The following is a 20,882-nucleotide window of genomic DNA, read 5'->3' on the forward strand; positions in this document are numbered from 1 at the left end:
AAGTAGCCACCAAGTTGAGCTAAGAAGGCCACTATGCTGGTATCTGGCTGAAGCTCAGTATGGAGGTTCACCCTGTCAGCTTCTAAGTTGTCTTAGGTGTTCTCTGGTTACTATGACAACAGAGTTCAACCAGAAGACAGGCCAACCCTCATTCTCTTAGCGAAGGGTTAAAGACGAGTCACGTCAACACCATTCTGTTGAAGCATAGAACTTCAGCTAGAATCCCAAATCCAATGCTTCCCACTGCATCAGGAGCTTTGCACATTGTCAGATTAAGCAGGTGCCCAGGGCACCAAAACCCACTCAAAAAAGAAGGAATCAATCTTTTTAGATGAAAACGCAGTTTTCAATTTATCTGGATTTATGTAAATCAGTGCTTCTTAGTTATTTTCTGTTACGCCTCACCTATGAAGAAGTAAACATTTCGCGCCCCCCAACTCTCCCCTGCGACTGTAAATAGTATAATTTGTCTATAAAATTGTTATAAGTACACCTTTGCATAACATTGTATCCTTATTAACATTAAAGAAAACAAAAAAAGAAAGAAATAAAGATCAACTTACATCAAAGAATAACTTTATTAACATTGTTTTTTAGTCTGTAACAGAAAAGTGCATCAATATGCCTGAAATAAAAACAAATTTCAATCCTTATTTAAACTGTAAACATTTTTGGACCATTTGATACTAAAAATTTAAATTCAATATAATCAATAAATAATAATAAATTCAAATCGATCAGCAACGATTGTTGGCAATATTCGATGCGTTTCTGCTGAAAGAACTCAAGCGGTTTATCAGCGTGTTCGGGGTGTGACGTCTTTAAGTGACGCCTTCATTTATTTGGCTTCATGCTGTTCGCTGAAAACATTCATACACCCAGTAAACACACCGGTCTTTTCTCGTCTCCCACTGGAGTCACAGTGGAGCCAAGCGCTACATACGCTTCATCATATTTCCTCGTCTTAGCTTTTGAGAGACTTACGTTTGTCTCATTATCTCCATCTTTCTCCGCCTTTCTTTTCATTCCTGTTAAATATTTTTTTCATGGTGTCTCTTAAGGGTTTGTTATCTGCACCGCATACCTCCTGCTCTGTGCTGTGTGCTCTTGTTTGGTGAAAAAAGACTCTACTCCCTGCGGCCAAAAAAAACATGTCCCCGGGGTCACACGTGTCATGACTTGAATGTGTTTACCACCAAAACAGAAATGGGAAAATCTGAATATATGAAGCACAACTGGTGGAAAGTGTCAATTCTGAATTACTGACTCTGATGTAGAAACATGCAGGTGAGGGTAATCGCAGGTGTGTAATGTGTGTAAGCTAATAACAAGAACAGGAAGATATATGCCATATATGGAAAGTAGACATTTTCTTAGGGAAAACCAACATTATATGTCTTCAGTGATAAAGTAGAACGTTCATGTTGAAAATCCTGCAGCAGAACGTTGCTGATTTGTAGATCTGACACAATTAAAATGTTTTTTATTTTTATCGGTTTCAGGTACGCACCTGAATCCTTATCAGAGTATAAATTTTCGCCCAAATCTGACGTGTGGAGTTTTGGCGTTCTTCTGCATGAGCTGTTCTCCTACTGCGAGCTGAGCAGGAACCCAAAGCGGGTATGTGAGGAATGCTAATCACGCTAATGTCGAATAGTGTTCCTGTGATTTCTGATCATATGGGGTTTCATTACTTTTTTTTAGGACTTTCTTTTCTTTTTTAATTACTGTGTTATATAAAATGCTAGACAAACCTCATATTAGCTTGAGGAAGCAGGAGGAGAAGCTTGTAGGCCTCAAAATTCAGGACAAGAAGCTTGTAGGCCTCAGGATAGCAGGAGGAAGAGCTGATAGGTCTCAGGATGTCAGGAGGAGAAGCTGTATCTCCATCGGACCATGCACATCAAACGTACCACCATCAATCCCTGTAACGTGTCATTCTATCGTTTTGTTGTCTAGCTGTCACTACATAGGATAGGAGGTGATATCCAAGGTGCCATGATGGCTGTTCATCTCTACAACGTCCTGAAGGAAAACTGGAGGTTGCCAGCGCCTGCCATGTGTCCACCAAAAGTAAACACACATTCCATTCAACACCACAGATCAAAGAGAGCATTCAACTTATTCATTCATGAACCCTAAGATTGAAATTATAATCACCTCGTAGTTATTAATGGACTGAGTCATAAAATTAGAACAATCATGTTTGATAGAAATCTATCTGAACAGGACAGACTGGTCCATATAGAAAAATAATCCTAACACAATCTTACCTACAGCATTCATACTATTCAATTACATCAGTGTTCAGTTTCATATAATTCTGTTCTTTACAATGCTTTTAAATGTGTTCAATTAATTATTCACTATTAACGTTATTCAGTAACAGCTCATCCACAGAAATGTGTTTATAGAGTTTTAAAAACCTGTATAATCATTGATGACCCATTTCTCTCTCTCTCACACACACACACACACACACACACACACACACACACACACACACACACACACACACACACACACACACACACACACTTAAAAAAGTAAGAGTGAGGCAAGATCAGAAATGAAAAAAGAAAAAGTCCTGTATAAGTGTTGTTATGAGTGCCCTCTGGTGGTCCAAAGGGGAACTGTCCATGGTGACTAGGAGAGTTTGTTTTGAGCCTCCACTTTCAGTGGTTAAAATGTAAAGCTGTACATTGTCCAGCATTTTCTACAGTGCAGAGGTTATAAATGGACAAACACAATCTTTGGCAAATTGCTGTGGTGTAAGAGGGATGGTTTTGAGGGTTATTAAAGGTCAGTCTGAACTGAGTGAAAGTGAGAATCCTCAAGGATAATCCAGGATATACTGAGGATTTGTAGTATATTATGACAGGTATGCAGCTCACCTGAGTGTTTAGTCACATTAGATTAATCTCTGCTCACGTTTAGTAGACAAGGTGAGGGAGGTGAGATTAAGATGGTTTGGACATGTGCAGAGGAAGGACATGGGGTATATCAGTAGGAGAATGCTAAGGATGGAACCACCAGGAAGGAGGAAAAGAGGAAGAACAAGGAGGAGGTTTATGGATGTGATGAAGAAAGACATGCAGGTGGTTGGGGGGAAAGAGGCAGATGTAGAGGACAGAGGGGTATGGAGACGGAAGAGCCGTTGTGGTGCCACCTAATCAAATCAAATTCAAATCAAATCAAATTTTATTCATCACATACACATACATACAGGGTACGACATGTAGTGAAATGTTTTGTACGATGGTCCGGCATGAGGGAATAGGATGGGGGAAAGAAAAGGAGGCAGATAAATAACTATAAGGTATAAGAAAAACTATTAAAATAAAATAAAATAAATAAATAAAATAAAGTAAAAGAATATAGGTATAAAGATATATAGATATATAGATATACATATAAACAGTAACAATGTGTAGTGAAAAATGTAAACAAAATAAAAATAAAAATAAAAATGTAAACAATATGTAAACAATATGTAAACAATAGGCAATCTATGTCCATAAAGTGTCCGTGTGCGGTATGGTGTGGTGTAAAGGTCCGTAAAGTGTCCATGTGCAATATGGTGCAATATGGTCCATGTGGTATGAATAAAATAAAAAGCGCACTGTGCTGTGCAAGTCCAGAGTTTAAAGTGTCGTGGTGCGAACGGTGAGATATGTTTAAAGTGACGTGGTGCGAAGGTGAATATATGTACAGAGAAGTGTAATGATGATGGTGGAGAGAGTGGGCCAGTTCTAAATCCTGGGTGTTTCCTGGTTTAAACACCGGATGGCCTGCGGGAAGAAGCTCCTCCTCATTCTCTCTGTGTTCGCTTTCAGGGAGCGGAAGCGTTTTCCTGAACGCAACAGAGAAAAGAGTCCATTATTGGGATGGCTGAGGTCCTTCATAATCCTACTGGCTCTGGTCCTGCACCGCGTGCTATAGATGTCCTGCAGGTCAGGGAGCTCAGTGTGGATGGTACGTTCAGCTAAACGCACCACCCTCTGGAGGGCTCGTCTGTCCTGCATGGTGCTGTTCCCGAACCAGGAAGTGATGCTGCCAATGGTGCAAGTGTAGAAAGTCTTAAGCACCTGAGAGGGAAGTTTAAAGTCCCTTAAGCGTCTCAGATGGTACAGACGCTGCCAGGCCTTCTTCACCAGGGTGTTGGTGTGACAGGACCAAGACAGATCCTGTGTGATGTTAACACCAAGGTACCGGAAACTGTCCACTCTCTCCACTGGGGTCCCGCTGAAGTTTATAGGTTGGTATGCCCGCTCCCGCTTTGTGCTGAAGTCCACGATTAACTCCTTAGTCTTGCTGACGTTCAGGAGAAGGTTGTTCTCCTGGCACCATCTCTCCAGGTTTTTAACCTCCTGTAGGTAGGCCGTCTCGTCGTTGTTGGAGATCAGACCCACCACAACAGTGTCGTCAGCAAACTTGATGATGGTGGTGGAGTTGGATGTGGCCACACAGTCATGTGTGTACATTGAGTAAAGCAGGGGGCTCAGAACACAACCCTGGGGGGCGCCAGTGCTGAGGGTGAGGGTGGATGAGGTGTGTTTTCCCACCCGTACGGCTTGTGGTCTGTCTGTCAGGAAGTTAGAGATCCATTGACACAGGGGCTGGCTGAGTCCCAGGACCTCCAACTTAGAGGTGAGTGTGGAGGGAATTATGGTGTTAAACGCTGAACTGTAGTCCACAAACAACATTTTTGCATAGTTCCCATTTCTTTGGTCCAGGTGGCTCATCGTGGTGTGGAGAAGATGAGCAATGGCGTCCTCAGTAGAGCGGTTCTGACGGTACGCAAACTGTAGTGGGTCCAGTGTGTCTGGTAGTGATGCAGTGATGAAGTCTCTGACCTAGTGGGAGAAGCTGAAAGAAGAAGAAAAAAAGTCATTATCTGCTCATGTTACGTTTAATCACCAACAGCAATCAAAACAGAGTGTTAGCTAATGAATGTATTCAAGTCCATGTTAGCCAGATTAGGAGTTAGATTGATTTATTATTTAATTGTGTGATGTATCTAGCAAGGTTAACAAGTTCTGTAGTTAACAATGTGTCCCTGTCACATGGCTAAACATGTCCCCATAACGCATGTTAACTAGCCATGGTGTGTTTGTGCTCTGCTCTGATTTACCACATGCTTATCAAGAATGAGGAAGCTCAGACTTCCCCTCATACCTCATCCCTTTTACCTGTCACCAGGTGTACAGCATGATGATGCAATGCTGGTCGTTCAACAGCGACGACAGACCCACCTTCTCCTACCTACAGGACCTGATTGAGAGCAGCCTTCAGGATGAGAGGGAATGGGCCAAAGGATGAAAAGTGTATCACAAAGAAATATAACATACATAAACTCAAACACAGAAATATATCTCACTCATTAACCATTTAACCAGATTACCCATCTGTTTAGGGAGCACACGAAGAACAAAGAGGTGTTTTTTATTTCATTTAGTATTTTACTGTTAAATAACATGTTTCAGAATTTAGAACTATTCTTCTTCTTCTTAGCAGTATTATTATTATTATTATTATTATTATTATTATTATTATTATTATTATTATTATTATTATTAATATTCTTATTATTAAAACCATGAACATTAAAATAATCACTTTAAACATTATTATTTTTCTACAATTTCAGCACTGCAAAATTTATACAAATAATTAAATTGCCTGTATTTTTTATAAAGTAAAAAGCTACATAGCTATAAGATTTTGCTATTTTGCTATTATTGTTTTTATAATTTAAATTTCTTTAGAAGTGATTCTCATAGATAAAGACTGTTCATGAAAAAAATATTAAAAATTATAGCGCTGCACTTTAATACATTACTTTCATTATAAAGTTCTCATGAATTTAAACACCTGTAAATCTTGTAACAGAAGTCGAGTCAGAGTGCAGAACATCATGGAGATGATCCAGAGAAATGCTTATGCACCTGAAATACATGACATGTGTCAAAGCACAGGGTGTGAATATTTATACTGATCTTTTTGTTGTCTTTTCTTTTTAAAGAATAAATTTAGAAAAAAGTTACCACGGGTCTGGTTTTTTTGTGCTTTGCTTAATGGGCTATTTAGAGTGACCTGAAAAAATCGTTTAATGCATCTAAATAACAATATGACATATGATCAACATTTATGGAGACTTACCTGTGAAATTAATATGTGCTTTTTAAAGATCCCATTCACAGTTTATTTCCATTTTCTGTTAGAATAGTCTCCACTCTTCTGGGAAGATGTTTCACTAGATTTGGAAATGTGTTTGTGGAGATTTGGTGTGTAAAGCAGATCTTCATGGAGCTGACTTTGTGCACTGGCAAACTGGAACAGGTTTTAGTTCAAGTGAAAGGACATTTTCCACATCCAAAGATATCTTGTGCATGCTAACATCAGCTGTTAGCTAGCTAAAACTTAGCTTAGGTTTTCAGTCAAAAGAAAAAGAAAATTAGCTACATGTATTTGTAAAAAAAAAAAAGAAAGTTATCTTGTCCATAATAGAAATAATCAAACTTTTTGTCTGGTCAGATAAAATCACAGGTCGTAAACTGGGTTCGAGCTTTAGATTTAAAAGAGCTCTACTAGAATTGTTTAATAAATTTGAAGAATTGCCTGCTAAATTGCTGACAGAAACTTCCTGCTACAGCTCTTAACTGTGTTCTGATTTAACAGTTGCAGGTTTGTGCAAAAGGATTTTAAAATCTATTCAAAAAGATGTTTACATTATTAAATATATTACAACTATACTATTACTAAATATATATGAGCCAGAAATAATGTGAAATGCTGTGATTTCTGCCTCTTATCTAAAACGCTTGAAAAAAAAATGAGTTATATAGCGTTATATACCTTATACTCCCTGCCCCATGTGTGTCACACCTGCCATACCTCAACTGTAATTCTAGAAAACAAAGAGTAGTACTTAGCCCCAACCCTGCAGCTTTACTCACCGGAACCTGAAGCAAAAATTAGATGGAAAAAAAGGTTGAGATATGTTAAATATACATGTGTGTGTTTGTGTGTGTGTGTGTGTGTGTGTGTGTGTGTGTGTGTGTGTGTGTGTGTGTGTGTGTGTGTGTGTGTGTGTGTTTACCTGCTGAAGGTACAGGTGTGTACATGATTAAAATGAAATTCTTCCAACCACATGATAATTGTGATAATTGTAGTTTTTTATTACAATTCAAAGAGGTTCAGAACAAATCTGTGATCATACTGGATATAATAATCAGGAATCATAAAGTGGAGAAATTATAGTTATACAAAACTTGTAAAAGGCAAAAACACATGATAAAGCTTCTGTGGAGTCCAAACGTGAGATTTGTGTGTCTACCAGAAAAACTTGTGTGAGATGGAGAACAGGAGAGAAGATGTGATCAGACTCCCTCACCCACACACTCACACATGGAGGTGGAAGTTTAATGGTTCAGGGTTGTTTTGTAGCAATGAATGTTCCATGAAAGTGAAAGGAATCCAGACCCATCATGACTTCATTCCACACTTCATCACCGTGTAGTTTCGTCTGGACTGCGGCTCATTGGAAACGACTTCACCGTACACAAGACGCTGAGACGAAGCTCACGTCTGAGTTCTGTACGTGTTATTTAGAGAGACGTCTGGAGTGATATTTATCATGAACCCACCTGCCCAGTCACTGCACCTCAATCCTGCTGAACTGCTCTGAGATGAAGAAGATCACAAAATTTGAAATCTCGAACTTTTCTCCAACTTTGGAGAGTTTTACAAGAGACACGGAAAAGTATTTCAGCTGAATGTTTGGAGAAACAAAGTGTCCAGATGCTGAAAGTGTGTAAATCTGTTCTTCATACTAAGGGAGGATTTTTTAATGAAGTAAAAAAGTGGAACATTTCTACATTTGATTCTAATTCAATTGCAATTCCTTTCTCACAGACCAGTACAATGCACTATTGTTATTACAAGTCAAGTCAAGTTTATTTCGATTGCGCTTTTTTACAACAGAAATTGTCTGAAAGCAGATTTACAGAATTTAAGAGATAATACAATGACCATTGTATTGTATGTTTAAAGTCTATCAGCACAAGACCTCATTAACCGAGTCAAATTTGAATCATTTGAATAAAATTATACACACTATGCCAGTAAAGCACAATTTTAATTCCAATAACACATGATTCAGATGTTTGTAAGTATTAAAAAGGAAAATAAAGTAAAATAAGGTATAGTCAATAAATGTGATGTGTTGTTTTCATCTTTTATCTTTACACAAAGCAGCTGTTTTTTGGAACAAAGGGGGTCTTAAACATAAAAGTGGTTTAGTGAGTTTTCATAGCAATTATGAACAAGAATTGGAAACATGACCTGAGCATTAGTCCAGGCGTGAGAATGTGAGTAATGGTGTTTTAGTGCTTTTCTCGAATGCTTTAGGGAGTGGCTTGTCAATTATGATGTTTCCAGAAGGTGTCATTGACTTAAACAGCGGTCTGATAGTTTTGCCGAATCATTCCCGCTTCGAATTAATAAAACTTTAAATAAAAATAAAAAAGTGGCAGATTTTATATAGTAGTTAATAGTTCATTACTGAGCACCGATTAGGGATTTCATGTCCACATAGCTGTTTCATTTCCAATCTTTACATTGTAAAAAGTCAATTATTAGCAAACATTCAAAACCTGCTATAACATAGAATAAAGATTCCAGCTCTTCATATGGTTTCAGTTATGAGTTAACCTGATCATCCAGTCTCATGGGTGATCTGTGTATACAATAAATCAATAAATCATCAACAAATCTTATATCTGCAGTTCTTCATTACAAATTAATCATAATCCAATGTTAATCCACATTTCAGGTCTCTCCGGTGTATTTCGTTCCACAGGAGGAAAATCTGATCAGGGAGAAACTTGTGTCCGAGGAGGATCTCGCGGTAGTGACAGGGATCTAAAGTATCCAGTTGTTTGGAGGGAATAACGAGACCATCGGCCCAGAATCCGCGATGGTCCATGGGATGGAGTCCGGCTCGTTTCAGACAAATGCCAATGTAAGCATCATCTATAGGCATTATAGTGATGAAGTGGGACATTTGAAAAATGGTCATGGCGGTAAAACGGGACAACAAGTAGCCACCTCCGCTGCAGTACGCAGAATACAGGTCACCTTTTTCAATCTGTTCTGGAACAAAGTATTTACTGGTCACGTCCCGGACCGGTGAGCTTTTATAAAGCACATGACCGACAAACAAATGTTTGCTTCCAGCATTATCTCCCTGCGCTTTTAAGAAATCCACCATGTTGTCCGTGTTGGCAAAAACATCATCGTCTCCACTGAAGATGAAGTCCACAGTGGGACACCAATTCTGCATCCAGTCCAGGAACAGGACCTGCTTGAGGGTCAGGTTGTAGAAATTATCATTAAAGTCCCACAAAAGGATGTCTGCATGTTTTTTGTTCTCCAGTTCTAGGAGTTTGTTATATCGTTTCTTCTTGAAGCCAGTCCCCCTGGTGCCAATTAGGAATATGGTGCGTATCAGCATCCCCTGATGCAGTCTCTCCACAGCCCATGTTTTGCGCAGCACCGCCCGACGTTCGTAGTTCTCCGGAGAACTTTTGATAGCCAGCAGGAAAAAGGGTTCTCCTGACCCCTTAGGAATGTCACACTTGTGTGGCAGGGTAAGCAGCTCTGGGAACTTCCGGCAGTGACGGTAATACAGGAAGTCCTGAATGTAACTTGGAAAAGTGAAAAATCCCTCCATCTCATTCATAGACATGTTTCTATCGCAGGAAGGAGTCATCATTTTCAGAGGCTGGGCATCATGGACCATCTTCTGGGAGGTGATTTTGTCACAGCTTTCCAACACAGTCGTTTTTAGGATCAGGAACAAACACAGAGAGTTTACAAGCAGCAGAGTGACGTTTTGCAGAGTTCGTCTTCTCCCACGAGTGACTCCTTACACACATAACACACACAAAACACACAACACACACAACAGAAACAGTTACACACAATGATTATTAGTGTCATATTAGTATTAGTAGTGTAAATTAGTAGTGCTGTAAAAATCACAAAGAATCCAGATGTGTTTATAAAGGTTTAAATTGAGGCGAGTTTAGATTGAATCAGCATCGCTACAATGCTAACATACTATACACCATATACACAAAAATATTGGGACACCTGACTTTTCCAACCATATGTGGTTCTTTTCCAAACTGTTGCCACAGATGTGGAGACACTATTGTACAGGACGCCTTTGGATGCTGTAGCATAAAATTTTCCCTTTACTTCAGCTAGGAAACCCAAACCTGTTCCAGCATCACAATGCCCCTCTGTACAAAGCCAGCTCCACAAAGATCTGCTGTGGGTTAAAGTTAAAGATCTCCTGCAGTAGAGCTCTGACCTTCAACCCTACTGAACACCTTTGGGATCAGTGTGAACTCTGAGTCCACACCAGGCCTAATCACCTCACCTAGTGAAATCTAGTGGAACACAACTCCAACTCCAGCTGTAGGAGACTGTAAAAAAAACATTACTTATAATCAAACACTCTGGAGCTCATGATATTTATTACTCTCTAGTTTTTGTAATGTTTTAATGCTTTATAATTACACGCTTGGTGTTTTGATGAGGATGGGTTCCTTTTTAAGTCTGGTTCCTCTGAAGGGGTTCTTCCTTATGCCATCTTTTTGTTCTTCTTCTTCTTCTTCTTCTTCTTCTTCTTCTTCTTTCGGCTTCTCCCATGTGGGGTCACCACAGCGGATCATCCGTCTCCTCACCCCCGTCCTCTACATCTGCCTCTTTTAAACCAACTACCTGCATGTCTTCCCTCACCACATCCATAATCCTCCTCCTTGGTCTTCCTCTTTTCCTCCTTCCTGGTGGCTCCATCCTCAGCATTCTTCTACTGATATACCCCATGTCCCTCCTCTGCACATGTCCAAACCATCTCAATCACACCTCCCTCACCTTGTCTCCAAAACGTCCTACATGCGCTGTCCCTCTAATAAACTCATTTCTAATCCTGTCCATCGTCGTCACTCCCAACGTAGCTCTGCTACCTCCAGCTCCACCTCCTGTCTTTTACTCAATACCACTGTCTCTAATCCATACAACATCTCAGGTCTCACCACAGTCCTATAAACTTTCCCTTTCACTCTCACAGATACTCTTCTATCACAAATCACTCCTGCTATCACTCTTCTCCACCCACTCCACCCTGCCTGCACTCTTTTCTTCACTTCTCTAACACACTCTCCATTACTTTACACTGTTGACCCCAGGTACCTGAACTCCTCCACCTTCTCCACCTCTTCTCCCTGCAACCGCACACCTCCACTGCCCTCCCTCTCATTCACACACATGTACTCTGTCTTACTCCTACTGACTTTCATTCCGCTTCTCTCCAGCGTGTACCTCCACCTCTCCAGGATCTGCTCCAACTGCTTCCTACTCTCACCACGAATTACAATATCATCCACAAACATCATAGTCTACAGGGACTCCTAACTGACCTCGTCCTTGGATGTGGAGTAGTGTGGTTTCTGTTAAATTTCCTCTCAAATATTAACGTGACTCAATTCAACATCATGACTATTTATTCAAAATGGAAACTCGCCGCACTTTTATTGAAACATGCCATATAAAAATATAAAAGATCACTGAATGCTTCGGACCTCTGAAGTTATAACTGAACAGATTTTTTCATAACAAGAAACTTTTTGAAATGTTTAGATTGTAAACTAAAAATAATGAAGAATAATGGAGCACCTTCACCGATCTACAGGATTATAATATAATGATATTAGCTGGGAGTGTAAGTGGAATTCTAATTATAAATCAATTTTATGATTTTTAGTTTCAGGAAATAAAAAATAGAAGAATTTATGAACTTACTGTACATCCAGCTGATTTTCTCCATGTTCACCCAAAGACAGCTGCGAGGAACCGAGAAAACGGTATGGATCTCTCTAAAGTACACTGATTACAAAAGAAAATGTTAGTTTGGAAAAAAAAAGAATCTTACCAAATATTTCTGGTGTGTTTCAGCGCACCTGAGAAGTGTGTGTAGAGTGAAAGGAGCTGGTTCATTTTTGTGGTGGTTTGTAGTGTGTGTATGTGTGTGTGTGTGTGTGTGTGTGTGTGTGTGTGTGTGTGTGTAAGAGAGACTGAACTTGGACTAAAGGCAAGCAGGTATTTGTAGTGTGTATTATAGGTATTTTAATTTTGGGGTGGGGCTAAATCTGTGTGTGTGTGTGTGTGTGTGTGTGTGTGTGTGTGTTGTGTGTGTGTGTGTGTGTGTGTGTGTGTGTGTGTGTGTGTGTGTGTGTGTGTGTGTTATTAATAAGTTTTAATAAAAATCTATTAAAATGAAATAACGAACATAACAATACATACTTCAATATTTCATCACATAATTAAATGATTTTAATGTCTTAAGTGAAGCTTCTAGTTTTCTCTTCTGCTACAAGATCTCTCTCTGTATGTTGGGATGGAACTGTCAAGCTTTCATCCCTTTGTTGTACATCTTTCACATGAACTTTACTTAGACCTCAATGTCCTCCATGCTCCTTAGGTACTTAGGTAGAAGATACTCATGTTATGTTCCACACAAGTGAGAAGAAAAAGCCCTGTTTTGTGGCCTTATTTCTGGAAGTGTACACAGATTTGTGAAGGTTTTCCTCAGGGTGTGGTGCAATACCACCTTTTACAACTTTGGATTATTATCTTGAGCAGGAATGTGGAAAAACATTCAGTTGCATTCTTTGCATTGGCTTTCTAAAGCTTTACTTTCTGCTCAGTTTCAGTCAAATACTGCAGAGCTGACAAGAGGTCCCCAGAGAGATAACAACTTAAACCAAACCTCAGAAGCATCTCTAGATCTTCTAAATGTATAGAAATTACATTTGCTTAAATGTCTGAGTCTGTCATGTGACCTCAACCACACTGAGGTGAGCTGAAGGCAGTTAAACCGTAAAAAAAAAACAAAAAAACTAGCAAAACTTGAAGGTCCTGGGAAATACACCTGGTAAAACATGTCAAGATAATTGGTGATGTTTGTAAGATCATTTGGTGATGTCTATGAGATCCAGACTTCAGGGTTAGGTTTAGGGTTAGGGTTAGTCAGTTCAGAGGTCTTATTATATAATGAGGTTCTCTTATAAACTCCACACTTTTAACAAATCATTTGCAGAGGGAATCAGATCTCTGGATGTCTTGGTGATTTCTTGTTAAAAATGTTTGCATGAAAGAAAAAGAAAGATTTTACTGTAAATTTAAAGATTTGACAGAAATTACACTGTTTTTACATACATCATTTTTAATTATATGAGCGAGAAATGCAAAATGTAAACGTGAATAAATATTGCATTGTGTTTTGCCATTTGCTTCTAAGAGAGACATGTGTGAGAAAATCCTTTCAGTTAAAACACTTTAGAGTTAAAATCATCAAAATTTATTAAGACAAATCATTAAGGGTTCAGGTTCATGAGTTCAAATCCCAGTCACACCAAGCTGCCACTCCTGGGCTCCTGAGCAAGACCCCTAACCCCAGAGCTGTTTAGTTGTTTGAACGAGATAAAAAAGTATGTCGTGCTGGAGAAAGGCATCTTGCAAAATGCTGTAAATGCAAATTATTTCTGGTATTTTGTGTGAGTTTGTGCACTTCCAGATCGGGCCTGTAGATGGTGCACAAGTCTGAGTGTAAATCTGGTCCAAAAAGGAATAGAAACTGAAATTAATTAAAGAGAGCATGTTAAATTTAAATATTTAAAGAATTTCACATTGTGGAAATAAGTTTTTTTTTATGCTTAAGTAAAAAAAACAAAAAAACAATGATACATTTCCAGCAGTTATTTACCTAATAAATAAATTATGTTTATTATAAGTGTCAGAGAAACACCAGTCATGCCTCCACTGCTCAACACTCTCGCTCAGCCTCTCCCTCCTACTAATCACCTACACCTGTCCTCCCTTTACCCGTCCCCTTTGTAAGGTCTCTCTTTCCCTTCACTCACTGTCCGATCTACAGTTTACGACCATAGATCATCCGTACTACCAACGGTTCTTACCAGTTTCCCATGCTACGCTCTATGCTCCGAAGCACGACTCAGTTAAGTTCGTACCTGATGCCTCGTCTATCCGTGACAATAAGTATAATATTAGCTAATACATCTTTAAATTACTTAGCTTAATGCTAACAATTGTGGTCATGCATGATGATTGTCCGAGAACAATCTACATGCTCTCACTTCCACACCCACTCTACTCACCAGATTTGGCTCTGAGGACAAAATTCTTTTAATCTGGATCTGAATTGTTTCAGTGGAAAATAATGGAACTCAGTAAATGTTTATTGTTTACAGTACAATATTCTGACTGTTAAAATTTTAACACACACACACACACGCACGCACGCACACACACACACACACACACACACACACACACACACACACACACACACACACACACACACACACACCATGTGACTGATTTCAGCCTCTTCTAGAATATGTGCTAGAAGCATTTCAGAATTCTATAATTACAAGATTTCTTCATGTAAGTACAACATGTAAACTAGAATTTTCTGAGAGCTCTGACTTGTGCCACTTGACCCCCGTAACTTGAAACACTGAATAAACCTCGTTACTTTAGTAAATGGATGCCTGGAAAATCTAAATTCTCTAATATCCTGCTCAATAAACTATATGTTTATTAACAGGGTGTTTACACAGTACTTGATCCTGATCTGGATCCCACCCTGAGCTTGGTTCTTCAAGCAGCACTTATGATACCTGCCAACAGTTCCAGTTGTAAGAACCTTGATTAAATGACCTGTTCAGCTGAAATAAAAATAAAAAGAATCTCAGCACTATGAACGATAGCATGGTAACCGAGAGGTTTGCTCAATTCCCAGAGATTCGCAGAACTTCTGATGATTTTACTTTGAAAGAAACTGAGAAGACAGAAGAATGTGTAGAAGAATCATGAAGATATATAGAAAAGTTCTCATGAGCAGGAGGTAAACAAGACCCAAGCAGCAGGACAGACAACAATGAGAGAAGAAAAGTGAGACTGTAGTAATAAAAGAACGACTGAGAAACTCTCAGTTTTTAGTCCTGAAGCCTCAGAATGCTGTAGTTTCTGGGAAATCCCTTGCCTGCAGTAAAGCCTGTTGTTTACGACACACCCTGCAGGACTGAAACTGGACTCAGTATGATCTTGTGACTGAGTGAGGTTATTTTGTAACTTGACCTTGCTGAAACCTCATGTGGGGTGAGAAATGTGCTGCGTTCTGTAGTGTTATATGCTGAGAGAAAGGATTAGCATGCTATGAGGTTTTAGTTACAGAAAATGTTACTTGGGTGTGGAAGCCAGGAAATAATATACAGATGCAGGAAAAAGTTGCAGACCCTAAAACGGACATGAAACTAACAGAACATGCAATAAAAATGCTTGAAAAGGGTGTGTTAATTTCTATCCATTTCTATATACATTAAAAATATTTTTTAATGAAACAAGGACGTGCCTGGTCTTATTTTTTATTATTGCACCTATGAACAGTAGTTCATTCACCAGCTGTACATTTTTCTCTCTTGTAAAATTTCTCTGGACAGAAAATGCCCATAAGTCCTTACAGACAACTTCAAACATGTCATTTTACAGAAATAAATGTAGAATTGTTTTTGGTCTACTTGCATTTACATGATTTTCCATTTAAGGTCAATGATTATTTCTTTATTACTTCCTTGTGAGTTTCCACTTCACTGAATGTTGATTTTGGAAGGAACAAAGATTAAATATTAAACTTATGTAAATCTGTCAAAACCCATTATAAGACTTTACACAACAGGCAAACAAAACCCACATGCACAGTATAAAACATCTGAAATCTTTTGTGGTGTTTGATGTGGCAGTGCTTATTAAACTTCTGTACCATTATAATCCTCCATGCCTACCTCAAATAATGAAGACTCCAGCAGGGGGCAGATGTTTCTCTTATAAACCCCACAGTTATGAAACAACCTTCCAATCAGTGTTGGGACTCAGACACAGTCTCAGTGTTCAAGTCGAGGCTGAACACATATTTATTTAGTGGAGTCTTTAGTCAGTAGGTGTTTGTGAGGTAAAGGAGCAGATCTGGAGGGATCATGGATATGGAGTGTTTGGTGAACTGGGATATTTGGATGCTGTTGTCTCCTCACTCTCACACGTTCACTCAGGTTTGTTGATGGTGGTGTGGTGGGTCGTCTCTTATCCCAGAGATCCTCATGTCTGTGTTTCCTTCTGCTTCTCCCTTTTAGTTCTGCTGCCAGAGAGAATCTTGTTCCTACTTTCACCCTGATCACACTGTACAGTGTCTTTACCTTTTATACAACAATAAGGAGACTTAATAATCCATATCTCTCTCCCACTTCGTCCTGGTCTGCCTCTGGATGAGGTTCTCTTCGATTGGAGGTGACCCCTTGCAGCTGGGGATGTTTCTCATAAATGCCCCTCACGGTTCTCCATCTCCAAGAGTTAATTCAGTCGTTCCTTCTCGAAGCAAAGTGATGGAAAACTTCATGAAGGACCTGAAAGTTGAGCAACGTCTTTTCAGAGCCGGATTCCGCATAATTTCCAAAATGAGAAAGGCAGTGGGTTGTTCCCACCTACATGATCTTTTACAGACACAGAGTGAGATTAGGAGAATGTCCGACCTGTCGAGCTGCTTCGGTCGCTCTCTGAGCTTTTCCCCTTTGTCACACATAACTCTAAAAAACACACTTTTGCTACATAAATAAAGCCGAAACAGATGCTTGTGCAAAAGTGTATTTACAATACAAACATCTATGAACACATCACAGAAGGATCACAAAGGAAAACTGAAAAATAAAGATAACAGACCAAAAGCCAAACTCAAACATTTAACAAAAAAAGAACACACACAAAATGTACACAAGGGCTAATAAAGGTATAAATTAATCGTGTGTGCAATCAGACGTGTCACATGGTCGTATTTTAAAGTCCTGGTCGCTCCTAGTATTCGTATTGACCAAATTCCAGAATTCATAAATCATGTGCTTTTTTCTGTTTTCAATTTTATTGTGTAATCATTTCTAACACTGCTGTGGTTTAACACACCACATGGGCTCGTGTTCCGCAAAAATTACTCTGAAAAACGTGTGCAGAAATCAAGAGTTGCAGCAAATGCAGCAAAACAATTGTTTTGACTAAAAATGTTTCAGAAAAAGACTTTTTAGTTTAGTTTAGTCAAATGAAAAAACAACTGAACTAATTCACAGATATTTAATACAATATTTTATTAATAATAATAATAATAATATTAATAATAATAATTTGAGCAGCAGATCAACAGTGAAAACATTTACTTCTACATCAGACATGTAATTTGCTGTGTTCAAGATCGCCCCAAGTTTTCATGCCTGATAAACTGTGAATAAAGTGTGTGTCTTGTAACAATCACACTGTCACAAACAATTACATGTTGTTCTTCATTTTAGGTCAGATGGTATGTATAAGGTTCATTGCCTTCACTCAAATGACATATTTCATTTCTTTTTGAATTCAGCAAATAAACATAATTTAAATAAAAGCAAAAATATATTTATTATAAAGATATATTATAACTATATATTGCAAAGTCTCCAGCTGTACTAAAACCTGTCAGAACTCAAGGTTGATTCAAGGTTGTTTCAAGGTCATTTCATTGTCACCTAAATATTACATACATGTGATGTAGTAATGTTTTAAATATGTCTGTGGCAGCGGGGGCGGGGCCGAGCGGCGGTTTGTGAATAAAGGGCAGGGCCGAGAGAAGATAGGTATGGAATTGCCTCACCTGAAGTCTATCTAACCTCATGTGTTCTCTATTTCAGTAAACAAAGGAGGCATTTAAGGAGGAGGGTGTGTGTGTGAGGGTGTGTGCGTACGGGTGCCAGAGACGTGCGGCGTGAGCACAGTACAGAAAAGCAAAACTTTGTGTAAAAGAAAATAAAGATGGCTGAATAGCCTTTACCCCTGACCTGTTGTGGTGTTCCTCCTTTCCCACCAACAAGCTCTCCCACAGTGGTGCCGAAACCCGGGAACCACCTTCAGATAAACGGGAAAAGGGACCCAGGTCAGGAAAATGACGGAGCCTTCTCCACTGGCCGAGCTCGTGAAAGCGATCGCTGAGCTCCAGCAGACGCAGCACCAGGCCCTCCTTCAGGTACGGGCCGAGCAGGAACAGCGGTTTGAGGCCGTGGTTCGAGCACAGGCGGAGGACCGAGCTGCGTTCCGCAGCGCCCTGAGCTCGAAAGAGGCATCGGAAAACCCCCCCCCTCGCTCCCCGCCGATCATCCCGATGACAAAGATGGGCCCGCAGGACGATGCAGGGGCCTTTTTGAAACTGTTTGAGCGGGTGGCAGCCGCCGGAGAATGGACCGGGATGGAACGAGCTCTCCGCCTGTTGCCGCTGCTTTCCGGGGAGGCCCAGCTCGCGGCCCAGCAGCTGCCGGCGGATCAGATGCTGGAGTACGAAGAGCTGAAGCGAGCTATCCTCCAGCGAGTCGGGCGGACGCCAGAGCAGCACCGGCAGCGGTCATCGCTTCGTATTAGTCATAGTGGATTATGTGACGCGATATCCGGAAGCAGTGCCCCTTCGCAACATCTCCGCACGTAGTGTTGCGGAAGCGCTCTTCAGCATTATCTCCCGAGTTGGGATCCCGAAAGAGATCCTGACTGATCAAGGCACGACGTTTATGTCACTAACACTTCGCGAACTGTACGAATTGTTGGGGATTAAATCGATCCGCACCAGTGTCTACCATCCACAATCTGACGGCCTGGTAGAGCGTTTTAATCGAACCCTGAAAAACATTATTCGGAAGTTCGTACACGGGGACACACGTAATTGGGATAAATGGCTCGAGCCCTTGTTGTTTGCAGTACGAGAGGTCCCGCAAGCCTCCACGGGGTTCTCCCCGTTTGAATTATTAAATGGCCGTAAGCCGCGCGGAGTGCTGGATGTCCTCCGGGAAAATTGGGAGGAGGGGCCTTCAAACGCGAATAATGAAATCCAGTACGTTCTGGATCTGAGAGCAAAACTCCACACACTGGGTCAACTAACATTGGAGAATTTGCTTCAGGCACAGGAACGGCAATCCCGGCTGTACGACAAGGGTGCACGGCTTCGTCAGTTTTCACCGGGGGATAAAGTCCTCGTTCTGCTGCCTACGTCAAGCTCAAAATTACTCGCCAAGTGGCAAGGGCCTTTTGAGGTTACACGGCGGGTGGGGGATGTCGACTACGAGGTACGGCGCACGGATAGGGGCGGGGCGCTCCAGGTATACCACCTGAATCTCCTCAAATTATGGAGCGAGGTGGTGCCTGTGTCTTTAGCGACGGTGATGCCAGAGAGGGAGGAGTTGGGACCGGAGGTAAAAAACAAAGCCGCGGCAGAATCCGCCTCCGTCCCCTGTGGAGACCACCTCTCGCCGTCGCAGAGAGCACAGGTCACTAGATTACAGCGCGAGTTTGCGGATGTGTTCTCGCCCCTGCCCGGGCGGACAAACCTTATAGAGCACCATATCGAGACATCTCCCGGTACTGTGGTGCGCAGTCGCCCGTACCGGCTGCCCGAACACAAAAAGGAGGTGGTTCGGGCAGAACTTCAGGCGATGCTTGACATGGGGGTGGTCGAGGAGTCTCACAGCGACTGGAGCAGCCCGGTGGTCTTGGTTCCCAAGAGCGACGGGTCGGTCCGGTTCTGTGTGGACTACCGAAAGGTCAACGCGGTGTCTAAATTCGACGCGTATCTGATGCCTCGCATCGATGAGCTCCTTGATCGGTTAGGCGGGGCTCGCTTTTATTCGACGCTGGACTTAACCAAGGGATATCGGCAGATCCCCTTGACGCCAATGTCCCGGGAAAAAACGGCCTTTTCCACTCCGTTCGGTTTGCACCAATTCGTCACCCTATCGTTTGGTTTGTTCGGGGCTCCGGCGTCGTTCCAACGTCTGATGGACCGGATTCTCCGGCCGCATCACGGGTACGCCGCTGCCTATTTAGATTACATTGTGATTTATAGCAATGATTGGCAGCGGCATTTACAGCATCTCAGGGCGGTCCTGGGGACCTTGAGACGGGAGGGGCTCACGGCAAACCCCAAGAAGTGTGCGATTGGGCGGGTGGAAGTATGGTATCTGGGTTTCCACTTGGGTCACGGGCAGGTGCGTCCCCAAATTGATAAGACGGCAGCGATTGCGACCTGTCCGAGACCCAAGACCAAAAAGGAGGTGAGACGGTTCCTGGGGCTGGCGGGTTATTATAGGAGATTTATCCCTAGGTTTTCGGACATCGCCAGCCCGCTGACCGATCTCACTAAAAAAGGGAGCGCCAGATCCGGTCCAGTGGTCGGAGCCGTGCCAACAGGCTTTTACGTGAGTCAAAGCCACACTCTGCGGGGGTCCGCTCTTACATGCTCCTGACTTTTCTCTTCCTTTTTTTTTGCAGACTGATGCATCGGACAGAGGGTTGGGGGCTGTGTTGTCTCAGGTGGTGGAGGGGGAGGAGCGACCGGTGCTGTTCATCAGCCGTAAGCTGTCGGTGCGTGAGAGCCGGTACAGTACGATCGAGCGGGAGTGCCTGGCCATAAAATGGGCGGTCCTCACCCTCCGATACTACCTGTTGGGACGGGCCTTCACCCTCTGTTCGGACCACGCCCCGCTGCAGTGGCTCCATCGCATGAAGGATGCCAACGCTCGGATCACGCGGTGGTATCTGGCGCTTCAGCCGTTCAAGTTCGAGGTGGTCCACAGACCGGGGACGCAGTTGGTCGTGGCCGACTTCCTCTCACGTCAGGGGGGGGAGTCGGTGGCGGCCGGACGGCTCCCCGACCTGGATCGGGCGGTGGGGGTATG

At 41.5% G+C, this 20,882-nt stretch overlaps 2 protein-coding genes across 4 annotated transcripts in view; one reads left to right on the forward strand and one right to left on the reverse strand.

Annotated features, from left to right (window-relative positions):
- jak3 (Janus kinase 3 (a protein tyrosine kinase, leukocyte)) overlaps window positions 1–5,558 on the forward strand; it is a 37,420-nt gene extending 31,862 nt beyond the window's left edge. The window contains 3 exon segments of the mRNA XM_083554872.1: window positions 1,503–1,620; window positions 1,960–2,073; window positions 5,203–5,558. Coding sequence (XP_083410998.1) covers window positions 1,503–1,620; window positions 1,960–2,073; window positions 5,203–5,322 — 352 coding nt within the window. The 3' untranslated portion in view covers window positions 5,323–5,558.
- Window positions 5,559–7,160: 1,602 nt separating this feature from the next.
- Window positions 7,161–20,882, reverse strand: part of LOC310733618 (N-acetyllactosaminide beta-1,3-N-acetylglucosaminyltransferase 3-like) — a 387,738-nt gene continuing 374,016 nt past the window's right edge. Inside the window, exons 2-5 of one of the 3 annotated variants that reach the window (XM_083555024.1) lie at window positions 12,802–12,934; window positions 12,513–12,608; window positions 11,875–11,958; window positions 7,161–9,930 (exon numbers count right to left, since the gene is read on the reverse strand). In XM_083555024.1, coding sequence (XP_083411150.1) covers window positions 8,804–9,930; window positions 11,875–11,899 — 1,152 coding nt within the window. In that variant the 5' untranslated portion in view covers window positions 11,900–11,958; window positions 12,513–12,608; window positions 12,802–12,934 and the 3' untranslated portion in view covers window positions 7,161–8,803. Of the gene's footprint in view, window positions 9,931–11,874; window positions 11,959–12,004; window positions 12,305–12,512; window positions 12,609–12,801; window positions 12,935–20,882 lie in introns of those variants that run through there. The other 2 variants (XM_083555022.1, XM_083555023.1) reach the window with 2 other exon arrangements.

Source organism: Silurus aristotelis (assembly GCF_946808225.1).
Source record: "Silurus aristotelis genome assembly, chromosome: 11".
Taxonomy (NCBI): Eukaryota; Metazoa; Chordata; class Actinopteri; order Siluriformes; family Siluridae; genus Silurus; species Silurus aristotelis.